The sequence below is a fragment of the Microplitis mediator genome, chromosome 5 (genome assembly GCF_029852145.1).
Source record: "Microplitis mediator isolate UGA2020A chromosome 5, iyMicMedi2.1, whole genome shotgun sequence".
Lineage (NCBI taxonomy): Eukaryota > Metazoa > Arthropoda > Insecta > Hymenoptera > Braconidae > Microplitis > Microplitis mediator.
Window position 1 is genome coordinate 13,350,758 of NC_079973.1, and position 15,625 is coordinate 13,366,382.

General features: G+C 27.9%; 1 protein-coding gene across 6 annotated transcripts in view; it reads right to left on the bottom strand.

Moving 5' to 3' along the window:
• Positions 1-5,059: 5,059 nt before the first annotated feature.
• The window catches only part of LOC130667410 (uncharacterized), a 33,224-nt gene continuing 22,658 nt past the window's right edge, over positions 5,060-15,625 (bottom strand). For all 6 annotated transcript variants that reach the window (XM_057468957.1, XM_057468953.1, XM_057468954.1 and 3 more), the window contains 2 exons: positions 10,685-14,438; positions 5,060-8,061 (listed from right to left, as the gene is read on the bottom strand). In XM_057468957.1, the coding sequence (XP_057324940.1) occupies positions 7,890-8,061; positions 10,685-14,438 (3,926 nt within the window). In that variant the 3' untranslated portion in view covers positions 5,060-7,889. The remainder of the gene's footprint in view (positions 8,062-10,684; positions 14,439-15,625) is intronic.

Sequence of the window (15,625 nt, forward strand, 5' to 3'; positions counted from 1 at the left end):
ACAAATTTCTCAGTGGGTTATATAAATTTAAATTTGAATTTATCGAAGAATTAGCTACTAGCAGCTAGAATACTCCAAAGAAAAATTAAAAAATCGTTTTGTTTTTTAATTGAAACAAAAAAAATCTTTATGTCATTAGATTTTTGTAATCAAGGAATAGAAATAGTAAATAAACAATCAACTATTAATGATATGATGGACTTATTACGAGTTTTTTTTATAAATTTAAAATACTGCTAAAAAATCTTGATTCAAATTATTTTCAACAGAGAATAGGTTAAACGGATAATTTAAATAAATCTATAATTGAGACTTTTGGAGCTCAAATTTATCAGGATTCGTTGAAGATAAAATTTCCGCGTATATACGTAGTGTATAGGATTTTTTACTGAATTTTTAAATAACTGTTGTCTCTATACTCAATACTTTAATTGTTATAAGTAAATAATTCAAATAATGAGACTTCGAGAGCTCGTAACTATTGAACTGTTCATCATACAAAAAAGTTCTCAATGGCAATTTTGTAGAGAATCTAATGTACTACGAAATTACTACTTAACTTTTTTTTCTACAACCAACAGTTTAGTTTCCAGATGTAAAAATAACGAATTTTCGTAAAATTCGCATATTCTAACGTCATTAATAGACCAAATATTGAGTGCACAGATCTGATTCTATGAATTTTTTTATAGACAATTTATTGCTTAAGAAGGTTCACTGATCAATAATGTCAAAAAAAAAAATCTTCACAGTTTGCAGCCATAAATAATGTAAAAAAATAGTTTTCCCATGTTATTTAAATGGGAAAACTTTAAGATCGATGATGGACCTCTTAAAATTGAAATTAAGGGCTGAAATTTTAACTGAACTTTTTTTTAGGGCTGACCAACAAATTTTTTGTGGGAGAGTAAAAAAAAAAAATTATCGATTTTTTTTGGCACACCCTCCCGACTAGAATTTCTTCCTGATTTGCCTGAAGTACCATAAGGACCTTATCAGGTTAATATAAGGTTTGCCTTATTAGGGCAAACCTGACAAGGTCCTGATCAGGACCTCATCAGGATATCCTTATTCAAAAAAAAGTTATTTGCCATCGGGTCAACCTGACAAGTTCCTGGTCAGGACCTCATCAGGATATCCCTATTCAAAAAAAAAGTTATCCCATTCCTTCAAATATTTCATTTACAGGCTAAAAATTTAAAAAAGTACAAAAGAATATTATATAAAAATCACGTCAATCATTGTAGCACAGATTTTTTACTTCTTCATCAGTTATTCTTTGACATCATAATGAATATTATATTTACACTTTTGAGATCACTTGTGTATGTCAGCCCAGTGGATAGCATCGAGGACTTTGAATCGAAAGGACGCAGGTTCGAGCCCAGCAGTTATCGGGATTTATTTCATCAATAAATAATATGTTTACTTCCTCTAATTAATGCTTTCAATACAATAAATAACGTTCTCGATCGAATTAAAATTCTCTTATTTTTTTTTTTTTTGCAATTTAATATTTTTTCAAAAATAATTACTAATAAGGTAATCCTGATAAGGATTTGATGAGGATATCCTGGTATGGTCCTGATAAGGCAATCCCGATAAGGACCTCATGGGTCTTAAGCGTTACATCCATATCAGGGTCCTCGTCAGGATACCCTGATCGGGACCTTATTTGAAATAAGGTTAACCCGATAAGGAGCTCGTCAGGCCCTTATGAAAAATGCTAGTCGGGCTAATATACATACTTTCGGACATTATCTTGAAATTAGTCGGAACGGCTTCCTAAAACCTCAAGATCTGTTAGAAATTCGATTTTCTTAAAATCGGACCGAAACCAATTTCTCTTTTTTTTTTAAATTTTCAATTTTTATAGCGGGAAGTTAAATAATCAATAAGTATAAATTTTCTTTTGCTTCAAATAACTTATTAGTTACAATTTCATGAAATTGTTGAGTATTTTCTTTACGCAATTTTTTCTTGTTGTACTACTGCATATTAATGAGCTTGCCCGGCAAAAAATGTTCAGACCTGAACGTATTTCACGCTTCAGACATGATCATATATGACATCAGACATGAACAGGTATGATCAGATATAAGCAGGCCTGAACGTATTTAACACTACAGACATGGTCATAACTAATTTCAGGCCTGATCATACATGATTACTTTAAACACATTCATTGATTTCTGCCTGAATACATTTATTTAATTGAACACAATCATGAATAAAAATTTCAAAAACGCTTTTTCATTATTTTCGATCCTTAAATTTTCAAACTTCAGCATGAAACGTAATTTGTTTGAGTTTGAAGAGCTCATAAAAATCCTTGAACTTAAAAACAGCGGGAAGTTTTGGAGTTGACCCGCAGAGTCAACCGTTGCCCAGATATTTTTTTCTATATTGCAATAAAAAAAAAATATATATTTAGTTTTTTTTCATTTTTCTTAATAATTTGTTGAATCTGATTTTCGTTCAAGTAGATTCTAAAGATGTAAGAGTACTGGAAAATGCTAAGTGATTACAAAGATGGTTGTAATGAAGCCAAATATAAATGGAGTATAATTTTATCTTTGCACAGAAAAATTTTTTTTGTGGCTACAAAATAAGATAACATATGGTAACGAAATTCTGCCTTAATATACGGATAACGAAGCATTCGTTGGGATTTCAATGTTTTTGTAATGCTGAAAAATGTTTCGTTGTGCCAAGCAATGGTTTGTAACTGTAACAAAACTGTTGTGTTCCAATAAAAAAATTGATTTGTTAAAGTAACAGAATGAATTTGTAGCATTAAAAAAAATTTTCATAATCGTAAGCTAAGATTACTTACGGTAGCAAATGCCAAATTTAAAATACGACGATATTATTATAATAAACATCATGTGTTTTCATAACAAATCGACTTCTTAATTACGACACACATTGATTTGTTACCGTTAGCTAATCATGTTTGTCATTATGACAAAATTTTTCGTTATCCCGTCTATTGCTATCAGGACGAAATTCGTTTTTTCCGTGTGTATACCCGAGAAAAAATGATTTTGCCTAATTATATATCATCACTTATATATGATCAGATCCAAAAATTGGCCAGGTCTGATCATACATAACTCGATCTGTTTATAGATGATCATATATGATTATATATAATCATGCATGAACGAATATAGTCATTTTTAGAATCTCATTTAGAATATCTGTAAACTATTAATTAAATACCGTCCAATTAATATCCCACGTCGATGCTGTTCAACTTTGGTTATCGATGGATTGTAGTCTGGTCCTCTAGTCTGTTATACATTATTAGTAATAAAAGTTTATGGCATTACTGAACTCAAATAATCAAATTGATACATCTTACGTAAATAAGGCACCTAATGATGAATTTGGTTTTGTACAATTACAATAGAATTCATTACATACATTTAATCAAATCTATTTATCTATAAATTTATAAATATTCGTATATAAATCGATATCGATTTATACTTTTAAATTGCTGCCGAAACCTTTGAACATTTTTTAAGTATTGGGGATTTAAGTTTGATTGATAGTTGAAAAAATAAAAATTTAATAACTTTGATATTCAAAAATTGTCATATTATGTAATATATATATTAATGTATATATTAGACCTATATACATAATTGAATATTTATAGGTTTAACATCAATTAAGTCTGATCAGATCCAATCATATATAAACTTATGCACGACTATACATGAATTTATATTAGCCGTCTGATCAGATCTAGTCATGTATTCTCATATATAATTATATCTAAGCCTATATATGATCATACATAGGCAGATATAATTCAGGTCTGGTCGGATCTAATTATATATAGACCTATATATAACTTTATACATAGTTCGAGACATAATGTATTGGTCAGACATGATCAGATTAAATTATATATAACGTCATGCATAATTATATATGGAGGTAGATATGATTATATATAATCATACATAAATTCATATATAATTATATATAATTTCATATATAATCATACATAATTATTAGGGTGGCGCAAAAAAACCGACTATTTTTTTTTTTTCCATCTCGCATGAAAATTTGTTGGTTTACGATGTTTTAAGAAGCCTCTCCACAAATCAGCTCGATAAAAGATTTTTAAGAGGTAGCTCACGAATTTTGAAAATATCAAAAATGATCGAAATTCGGATTTTTATTAAAAAATTTTTTTTTTTCTCGTGGCAGCAATAGTTTATATTTGTGAAATCATGACTATGCTGAAAATTTCAGCCCAAAATTTAAATATTTAAACGGCGCTCAAGAATTTCGAATATTAACTGATAATATGTAACTAATAGTTTGGATTAGTTTTTATAACTTAATTATTGTCATTTCACTTAAATATAACTTTTGCATAACCAAAAATATACAGGACAGTCTTAAACAATACAATTTGGTAAGTTTTAAATAAGCGAAAAAACCTACAAATTGGATTAAAAAATAAAAAAGTATGTAAATAACTTATTATTTCTATTTCTCGGGTTATATTTTCATTCATTGTCATGCAAATTGATGGTGAAAAAATCGAGAAGCTTTATTATTAATATTTAAGGGTCGCTCAAAAACGTCCAAGAGACTGCGCTCGGAAACATTCAAAATTCTTGAGCGCCGTTTAAATATTTAAATTTTGGGCTGAAATTTTCAGCATAGTCATGATTTTACAAACATAAACTATTGCTGCCACGAGAAAAAAAATATTTTTTTAATAAAAATCCGAATTTCGATCATTTTTGATATTTTCAAAATTCGTGAGCGACCTCTTAAAAATCTTTTATCGAGCTGATTTGTGGAGAGGCTTCTTAAAACATCGTAAACCAACAAATTTTCATGCGAGATGGAAAAAAAAAAAATAGTCGGTTTTTTTGCGCCACCCTAATAATTATACATAATTAGGCAAAATTATTTTTTCCCGGGATAATAAAATAGTCAAATTTGTATGAACTCGTTTAACTAAAAAGAACAAAGACCGCATGAAAGATGAAAGTGGGAATGTCGCTTATTAATTTGGTAAATGTGCTATCAATAAATATGATAATTTTTATTTTATGTAAATGTATACATACGTATATGTTTCATCAAATTCGAGCGAGTTAACGAGGCCAATTTTTATTATTTTTTTTTTCTTTATTGTGGCGTTTCCTTCTTATCATACTAATTTGTTTTACGCTCAATGATTTATATATATTAATATTAATTTATCTTTTTTATTGCATACAATATATATATATATATATATATATATATATATATATATATATATATATATATACACATATATATATATATATATATTACCATTTGAACAAGACACAAAGCGAGAAAACATAAATCTATTAAATTATTATGCAAAACAATATAATTTGATACTTTGTTTTCTTTTCTCTTTTACATATGAATATATATCTATAAATATATATTTCTTCTTGCAAAAGATACTTTTTTATCATATATATAAATGTCAGCAGATTTCTATGTCTATTTTAATCATTCTAATTTAATTTTAAACTCAACGCTAATTACCAAAATTATTATAATGTATAATTTTTTTAATGATTGAATAATAATTCACTAAAACTTTTAATTTTTAAATATGAAAAAGTAATATTATTTTATATTTATTATTTATGATACTGAAAGTAGACGACAATAATTTGTTTTCTTTCGAATAAACAATTAATGCTTATAAAAAAAAATGCATTCCAATAACTTAAAGGAAAGGGACCTCCTGAGATACAAAAAAATAAGAGGATGTTTTGGTTATTTTTTTTTCAGAGTACCTTCGTTATTAAAATTCTTAAAATTTGTGGCATTATTAAGCATCATTCCAAGAATATTCTGCTAAATTTTCATAAAAAATTATTGAAAAATAAGCCAATGGTAGTGGGGAGAGACGAGTCACTTTAAAAAAAAGTTTCCATGCCATAGGCAGAATAACTCATGACTGCTTCATCTGAAACCAAAAAACCAAAAAGATTTTTTTGGTACATAAGTTTATCGGATTTGAACGAAGGAATAAACGAAATATTCATTTTTTAATTTTTGGTAAAGGTGCAATAAAAAAAAACTTATTTTTACCAAAAATTGTTCCTCTTGTTTAATTAAAAAATAAGTTATTGATAAAAGAAATCCTTCGTTCAAATCGAAGGTAAACTTATGTACTAAAGAAAACTTTTTGGTTTTTTTGATTTCAGATGAGGCAGTCATGAGTTATCCTGCCTTCGGCATGGAGACTTTTTTGAAGTGACTCGTCTCTCCCCACTACCACTGGCTTATTTTTCAATATTTTTTTATGAAAATTTAGCAGAATATTCTTGCAATGATGCTTAATAATGTCACAAATTTTAAGAATTTTAATAAAGAAGATACTCTGAAAAAAAAATCACGAAAATATCCTCTTTTTTGTTGTGTCTCAGACCTCTTCCCCTCTTTCCCCTATTAAAAAAATTTTGCTAGTGTATTTTCAGAAAATTTTCTACACAAGTAATTTATTTATAAAAATAGTAAAATTGCCTGATGTCTGCTTCTTTCAGTATTATAATTATTTAATGAATTTCCAGCATTTTGAGATTCTTTAAATCATTTTTTTTTAACAACAATCACAATATTTAAACATATAAATAATTAAAATATATAAATCAGATATAAAAATTCAAGTCTTTAATCTGCATAATGACAAACCATTTCTTCAATCTTATTGTTTTATTATATATCTTTGTGATTTAACATAATGATTATAGTTTTTTTTTTAGCAAAGCTATATAAAGATAAATTATTTCATACATCGAATATATACATACATTTTTGTTCACAATTATTTTTTATCATCTTTATTTTTAAATAATAAATTATTTTATAATTTTTTCTTCTTTATAATTATGGTTCTAAGTATCTAAACTCGAGCATTATTGCATAATAATAAGTAACATTAAACTGTACAGTGAAATAGTATAACTATCATTACTAAAGTACTATTACTTACTTTAAATTAAAACTTAAATCGATATGCAAGGGTCACATACACAAGATACAGTAAGCAGTAAGCAAGTAAAAAAAGATTATTTTAAATATTACCAAATACAATATTGCTAATGTTTAAATAAAAAGTAAATGTGAGTTGTAGAGATAACATTTTTTAAATAATGTCATAATTTTTAAATTAAACGTCACTAAAATTAATTCATTTTAAATTAATATTAAAGGATAAAACTAAACAAACTGATAAACTTATTTTCCTGATTATCACAGTTACATTTATATAATAATAACTATAATAATAAAAATAATAATAATGATTATAATGACAGTATGTTATTACTACTTAATTATTAACGTTACATTTTAAATTGTCGTTACACTGTATATATGTACAATGGATATAAATATGTTCTCTTTAGATAATTAAATACAATCTGGTATCGAGAGATGACTAGTTATTATTTTTTCTTGTCATATAATTTTTTTCATTCAGTTAATGACGTTAATGAAATTCTATGATTAATTTAAAAATAAAAATATATTATTAATTAATATAATAAACATTAATCTTTGTCATAGTCATTAACATTAATTAATACTTGATTAGTTTTTTTATTATCATTATTTACTTTTTTTTTTAATCATTTTCTTACTCTTCATTTAAATCTTTGTTACACTGTACATTAAACTAAAATAATTAGTCATTAATTTTTATTTTTATTAATATGACACGAATTTTAATGACACTAGTGCGAGGCATTATTGCCAGCCTAAATTAATGAATTCTGTGACTTTCATATATATTCATTCTTACTTTTTTTTTTAAATATCGATAGTGAATTTTAAATTTTCATGGTGATATTTATCTTGGGCTAAGTCTGACAAACGTGCACGCAAGCTCTTGGTACTAAGCCCTTACGATCACCCTTTGCGCATAATAACCATTTGCTATCTACTTCCAAGATAACTTTCAGTCGGTCGCCTTCGTTAAAAGATAAGTGGCCATTGTCTGACGGAAGTCGATGAGTTAGAGTGCGCACTTCTCTAAAATAACATTTTTTAAAATTAAATTAATTATATTTTAATTGTTTATATTTAACAGGGCGTTTCAAAAAAACAAATATTTTTTTTTCTTGGAACCAGGCTCAAAAGTTTCGTTTAGATACCAAAATAGGCCTCTGAAAATATGAGCCCTCAATATTAATATTAAGGTTGTCCGCATCGCACTTTTCGATTTCCCATAAAAATAACACAGGAAAAAAATTTTTTTTTCTTATGATTTTTGAAACTAATGAACCATAAATTGCATTGTAATGTCCATCAAATATTTTTGTAGAGAATTGAACGCTCTACAAAAAAAGTCTCTTATCACTTTTTGATAAATCCATCTGTTCGAAAGTTATTGGAGCTGGAAGTCAAATCTACAGTAAACTTCGAGATCTTTTTACTTTTCCAGCAAAACTATCAGACTTATCAAGAAATGTTATAGGATCTTTTTTGTAGACAATTTTATTTCCTACAAATTATTTTCAATGAAGTTTTTTGAAATTCCGCATTTTTTTCTAGTTATTTTCATTTTAATGCCAAGATTATAAAAATAATAGTCTTCTAATCGATTTTGAGAACTTAACGTTAAAATGAGAATAACTAGAAAACAATGCGGAATTCGAATGAACTTTATTGAAAATAATTTGTAGGAAATGAAATTGTCTACAAAAAAGTTCCTACGACATTTCTTGATAAGTCTGATAGTTTTGCTGGAAAAGTAAAAAGATCTCGAAGCTTACTGTAGATTTGACTTCCAGCTCCAATAACTTTCGAACAGATGGATTTATCAAAAAGTGATAAGACTTTTTTTGTAGAGCGTTCAATTCTCTACAAAAATATTTGATGGACATTACAATGCAATATATGGTTCATTAGTTTCAAAAATCAGAAGAAAAAAAATTTTTTTCCTGTGTTATTCTTATGGGAAATCGAAAAGTGCGATGCGGACAACCTTAATATTGATATTAGGGGCTCATATTTTCAGAGGCCTATTTTGGCATCTAAACGATACTTTTGAGCCTGGTTCCGAGAAAAAAAAAAATTTTTTTTTTTTTTGAAACGCCCTAATATTTAATTATAGTATCGTAAATTATAAAAGAATTTTATATTTAATTATTTTTTTAATTATGCCCATGAAAAAAAAATGTTCGGAAAATTCTCTAAATTAAGAACCTTCTAAGTTCTATTTATTGGAACTTTAAAAAATTTTTAACTAAAAATACTAGTTGGTTCAGTATTTTTTTGTAAACTTATTTTAAGGCCATACTCAGACAGTTCCCACTACTTTTTAAAAATTTTCAATTTCTTTCAATTGTCATAAGCGTATCAAAATTTACTTGATTAATTAAAAAAAATTTTAAACTTTAATTGAAAAGAGGACAACGTAGAAGTAATTTCGACGAAATACAGAATTTGAAAAAAATTACTTACAGTTGATATCAGTTGGGAGTTGAACGAAATTTGTTGAATAAATTTTAGCATACAAAATTTGAAAATTTTAATTAAACAATTGACATGAAGATTTTACTGGAATTTATTCAACAAAATTGATATCAACTGTAAGTAATTTTTTTTTAATTCTATATCTCGGTGAAATTACTTCTACGTTGTCTATTTTTCAATTAGAGTTTTATTTTTTTTTTTAATTAATTATAGTTGGATTAGCGAAACTTTGCTTTTCGGATATTTTCGATTTTTACCCCCACCATCTAAATTTAAAACCTAAGACATTGCGCCTTGATGATGGGGGTAAAAAACCAAAGCTCAAATTCTCGCAAATCCAACTATAATTAATTAATTAATTAATTAAATTTGAATACGGTTATGACAGTTGAAAGTCATTGCATACTTTTAAAAAGTGGGCGGTGCTGTCTGAGAATGCTCTTAATTTTTCTAGAATATATTTTTAAATTTTTTATATCAAAATATATATAAAAGTTTTTAAAGTTTAATGAATTTTTTTATATAATTTCTGATAATTTTTTTTTTATTTGTAACAAATTAAGAAAAAAAAAAATATTGGAACCATTTCCGAAGTTGTAATTTTTTGGAACCTGTTCCCAAAAGGTTTATTTTTTAAATTATTTTCGCGCTCTTTTTTTTCTAAACTTTTTACAAAGTGTTAGAATAAATCATCAAAAAAATTAACAATAAAAACTTCTCTAGTATTAAATTCTCCATAAATCTAATAACTTTTTAAGATTTTCAAACCAAAACTAAAATTTGTATTGAAAATTGAAATAAATTGTTATCGTAGTAAATTTAGATATCATTAAATTAAAAAAAAATATATTTTTTATTAATTAAAGTCCAAATCTGGGTAACTTTGGCCAGTTGATATAAACAATTCATTTTTTATTTACGTAGTCAATAGACATTTGAAAATATAAATAAGTAGTAATTCCATTTGAATGATTGGCTTTCTGTTGTTAGATTTATCATTAACCTTGAAATAATTAATTAATAACTTATAATGTCAATAATGGGGACTTTAGTCCCATATAAAATTTTGAAGTCAAAATATACCTCAGCATAATTTTAAGATTCAGTTCATGTTACCTTGATTTGGCCAAAGTCACTCAGACTTACTGTAATTATAATTATAATTAAACTAACTTACTTTACTGGACGTTTTAATTGAGTATTAGCTTTTGAAGCAGCTGGAGTATTTGGTCTTGGTAAAGATGTTGAAACAGCACGTCTCTGTGGTGAAATCAAATTTTTTTCTTTAGCATTGAGAGCATAAGATTTATAAGGTAATGAACTCGGGCGCGTTAAATGTGTTCTTGGAGTGACATTATGATCTTGATCAACACGACTAGTGCGTCTAGATGATTCTTTAAGTTTTGAATCTGTTGGTTTTTTCGGCAAAATTTTATTTGTTGTACTGGGAATTGATTTTTTAACAGGTATACCAGTAACAGTTTTATTTTTCGTACCAGTCAGACTATTTGTTGGTTGTTTTATTGGTGATGTCAATAGCCGAGGAATTTTAGATTTAGTAACACCAGTAGGAGTTCTAAGTGGTGATGATGGTGATGTTGTATTATTAGTTTCTCTACCACGTGTGTCATCTTTACCAACCATTAATTCCCATTTTTCTTGTAATCTTTTAAATTTCAATCCACTTGCACCAGCATTATCTTGATTATCATCACCATCATCATCATCATTATCATCAGCGTTTTTAACAGTTGATGTTCTGGTTATATTTTTACGATTACTAGCACGATTTAACGGTGAATGCTCTAAGCTATCAGTATAATCTTCAGAATCATCACAAGTTAATTTATCCAATACAGGAAACATTTTAGATCCAATAGCTATATTACTCCAACGTTTTTTCATATCATTTGTATTTTCAGCCTTAGTGATATTGTTATCAAAACCACAAGAACGTGGTCGTATTTTTTTCGGACTTTGAATTAATATATTTTGTTGTTTATCAAAATTATCTTTTGTCACAATAATATTATTATCATTTGTTATAATATTATTAACATGACTAAAACTGTTATGTAATTGCCGATACTGATATAAAAGATCTAATTGGAATGGACAAAATGCAAGTGGATCTAAAATACTAAGAAAATTATCAATTAATTTACGTGAATTTGCGCAACCAATACCACAAACAAATAAACTACTACTAGTATAATGTTTACGTAATATTGTTTCACGTGTACATAAATATGCAAACCATGCATCTAATGCCCGTAAATTTAATAACCCAAATACAAAGGCATGAAATTTAAGTAATCCTTCAGTCATAAAATCTTCGCTATTTATTTTTTTAACTAATTCATTAAGTGTATTTGTAAGTGGCCCCTGTTGTGATGATGCTTCAACAACTTGCCAAACACTGTTAGCAATAGGACCAAAAGTTGAATTTATTTGTGGTTTTAAACCATCAGACATTATTGCATATAATGCCGGGCATAAGTTACTTAAACATATTTGTGAACATTCTATTTTATCATTATAATCAACAGATCTTGAGTCTACTTGCGTATTCCAAAATTTAATTAATAAATCAACAGCTTTATTAACAGAGTTAATCATTATTTGTTTGTCATCAAAATTAATTTTTTTATCAAAATCATCATGACAATCTTTAATATCCAGTTGTAAAATTTTACTATCTAAATATGGTCGTCTATTAACAGCAAAACTGACTGTTTTTTTCTGTGATTCAAGCATTTCAGCTTTGACAGCATCTTTATTCATTTTTAGCGCCAAAAATTTTCTAACATAAGATCTTAATCTAATATCAGGGTCTTCACCGTCGTCGCTGCTTGATGAAAATCCACTGCGCTTCAAAAATTCTTCAAGCTGTTTAACATCATCACCACTTGATTCAACATCAATTGTCTCAGCAATACCATAATTGCCAACTTCTCTCATATGTTCTGCGTAACGTTTCTCTTCAACTTCATCGACGTCTTTGTCAGAATCAATAATACGCCCGTGACGTAATAATTGTAAATCATTATTAATATAATACGGTTCTTGTAGTGACATTCGTTTATTTGATTCAGCTTCGGATTTTAAATGATCATCAACTTCTTCAACTCCGCCCATTTCAAACATGCTGTATCTTTTATTTGTCGCTGATCTATTTTTACGTAAAATACTTCGAGGTAAAGGAGGCCGCGGTGGTACTTTGCCAGTGTACTCAATATTATTTTCTTTTTCTCCATGTGGTAAAGAAATAGATCGTTTTGAAAATCCAGTATTACCAGTTCTTTGACTCACACTACTGCCAGGTCGGTGTGACGACTTTTTATCATGGCTTATTAAACTATTTTCAGAGCTACCGCTGTCATAACGATAAAGATAAAGTGGATTGGTACTTGTCTGTTGATTTGATGAGGAATCGCTGAGAATTGTTGACGATCCGCGATAACCTGATGATGGTTGTGTACCAGTACTACTACTAGATGATATATTTGTCGGTAAAATTTCATTTGTTGTTGCTGCTGCTGCTGCTGCATTACGTCCAACTCCTTTGTGTCGCATTGGTGGAGATAAACAAAATAGAGGTTTTTTATTTTCTTCAGACAATTTAATGTGTCTGGGTACTTCAGGAACGTCATGTAAAACTTTACGATACTCTGTTGGTAATAAAAATGTCAATGATTCCCAATCTTTAACATGAGAAAATCCACGTTGTTTCAGTGATTCAATGTCATTACAAGAAAATGGTCTATTGTTTCGTCCAGTTTTTTTAAGACTCACTCTTTCTTGTGGTTTCAATGCCACATTATCAAGTTTTACTTGTTTGTTATTTAAAAATGATAAATCTGGTAATGCATAATTTGGATAGACCACATAAACTGGCTTTTTATCAACGAATGTTTCACGTAAATATGGATAATAATCATTTTTAGATGATAAGTTATAAATAAGTGATGTCTGTACAGCATTATCTTCAACTTCTTTAATCGTTTGTATACCAGTTGTTTTAGATATTGGTATTGTTTCTTGTTCTGATGATTTATTCCATACTTTTTTGATATTATTATCTTTTAACTGCAGTAATTCTGATTGGATTTTATCATTCATTATTTCGGATTTTAAAATACTCTCAGACAATTCTTCAACAGATGGTGATTCTTGTTTCATTTCTTTAATTGATGGCACACGTTTTGATGTATTACTGGAACTACCGTCATGGCTCATTGTTTCAGTACTTTTATAACAGTCTGTTTTAACCCAGTTTATTGAAAAGTCATTGTCTGGAATGTTATTTTTACATGTATCATTAATATTATTATGATGATTAATTTGTATCTGTGTATTTGTATTTGTTCTGCTCTCACTGCTGCTATTACTTGTAGGCCAACCATTATCACTTGCTGAATCAGACTGATCGAGTGTCAAACTCATACCTTCAGCACTCATACTTTTTTGTTTAATAAATAATTTAACGAGACTCATATTTTGAATTTTTTTACCCGCTGATGTGTTACTATTTGAACTTTCATTTACAGATCTACTCATTACCGAACCAGAACTGTGCGAATGTTGATGATGTGATTCTGCAGAGTCCATTGAAAAATTTAATGGAATATTTATTTGTTCTAAATCACGGGTTTTTCTTAAATCTGGTAAACTTAAACTCCTTTTGGTTGAATTTAACATAACTGTTGCTGGTATTGTTGCTGCTGTTGCTTGAAGAAAATTTGGCATTGTGTTATTATTACCAGACCCATGACGTTTCATAACTTTATTTGCCGATAAATGTTTTAAATTACTCCAAGTCGTGTAAATTTTTGAATCTGAACAAGCCATTGAATAATCCAATATATTTTTTAAATCTATTTTACTTGGATTGTAATAATTTTCTCGAACTTCATATGCTTTATGTTTATCTGCAATACAAAAAAAAATTGTTAGTATTTTTTTTTTCTTTAACTATTAATCAAATAAATAAAAGGTGCCGCGATAAAATATCCACGGGACAAAATATCTGTGGATGAAATATCATGATCCTGAAGTTAGCAGACAATTAGTAATTTTCGGATTTTTTTTTTCACCAAATGAATTGCAAAAAAAAAAAAAAACTAAAAATATGCACACGTAGAAAATTTTCAAAACTACAGGTGCAATTTTTTCAAATTTTTTTTTTTTTAAATTTACGGTCTAAAAGAAAATCCAAAAATTATTAGACGTCTGCTAGCTTCAGTATCATGAAAAATCCACATTTACTAGATGAATTAAAGAAAAAATACTCATATTTTAATTCAATTTCGTCAATTACTGGATTATTTTGTACTTGGGTGGGTGTGTATCACGAAGCGGTAAAAGGCAACGAAAATCTTTGATTGAAATATCTTTATGGAATTGTTATAATGTCATATTTAAAGATAAAATCCATTCCAACGATACTGTTGAAGGGTGACACAATTCCTTTAACAGTAAAGTACGGATAATCCATACAAGTTTCCGAAAATTCATTTGAATATGAACGAACTCGTTCAAAGGACTCTGGTATTAGCCTGAATTATATTCGTACAAAGTTACATCAATTATTTTCATGTTACATAAATATTACAATACACTGTAAAAAATTCGTAGAGTGAATGCGGATTAAATCCGGAGTGAATGCATTTTTAATTATCGGAGTAGATATATTTTTATTAATTTAATCCTTCCGCAGTGAAATTCACTCCGGAGAGGAGTTTTGAAAATATTATTAATAAAAAATAACTCCATTAAATAAAATCAAAGTAAAAACTCGCGTATTACATTACTGATCAGCTGATACGCACACACACATTCACACAAACACGCTCTCGCACACACATTCGCACGCATTCACTATTTAACAGTTTAATATAAATTCAATTAAATGTTAAAACTCCGGACCGGTGTGAATTGGGAGTGAAATAAAATCCACGTCACTCCAAAATTACTCCGCTAAAAAAAACTCCCAATTCACTCCGCATGCGGAGTGATTTTTTTTAAAACTCCGGAACTCCGAGTGGTGGAGTGAATTTAGATGGAAATTAAATCCGGATTCACTCCCAACTTTTTAAAGTGTATTAATACAAAATTA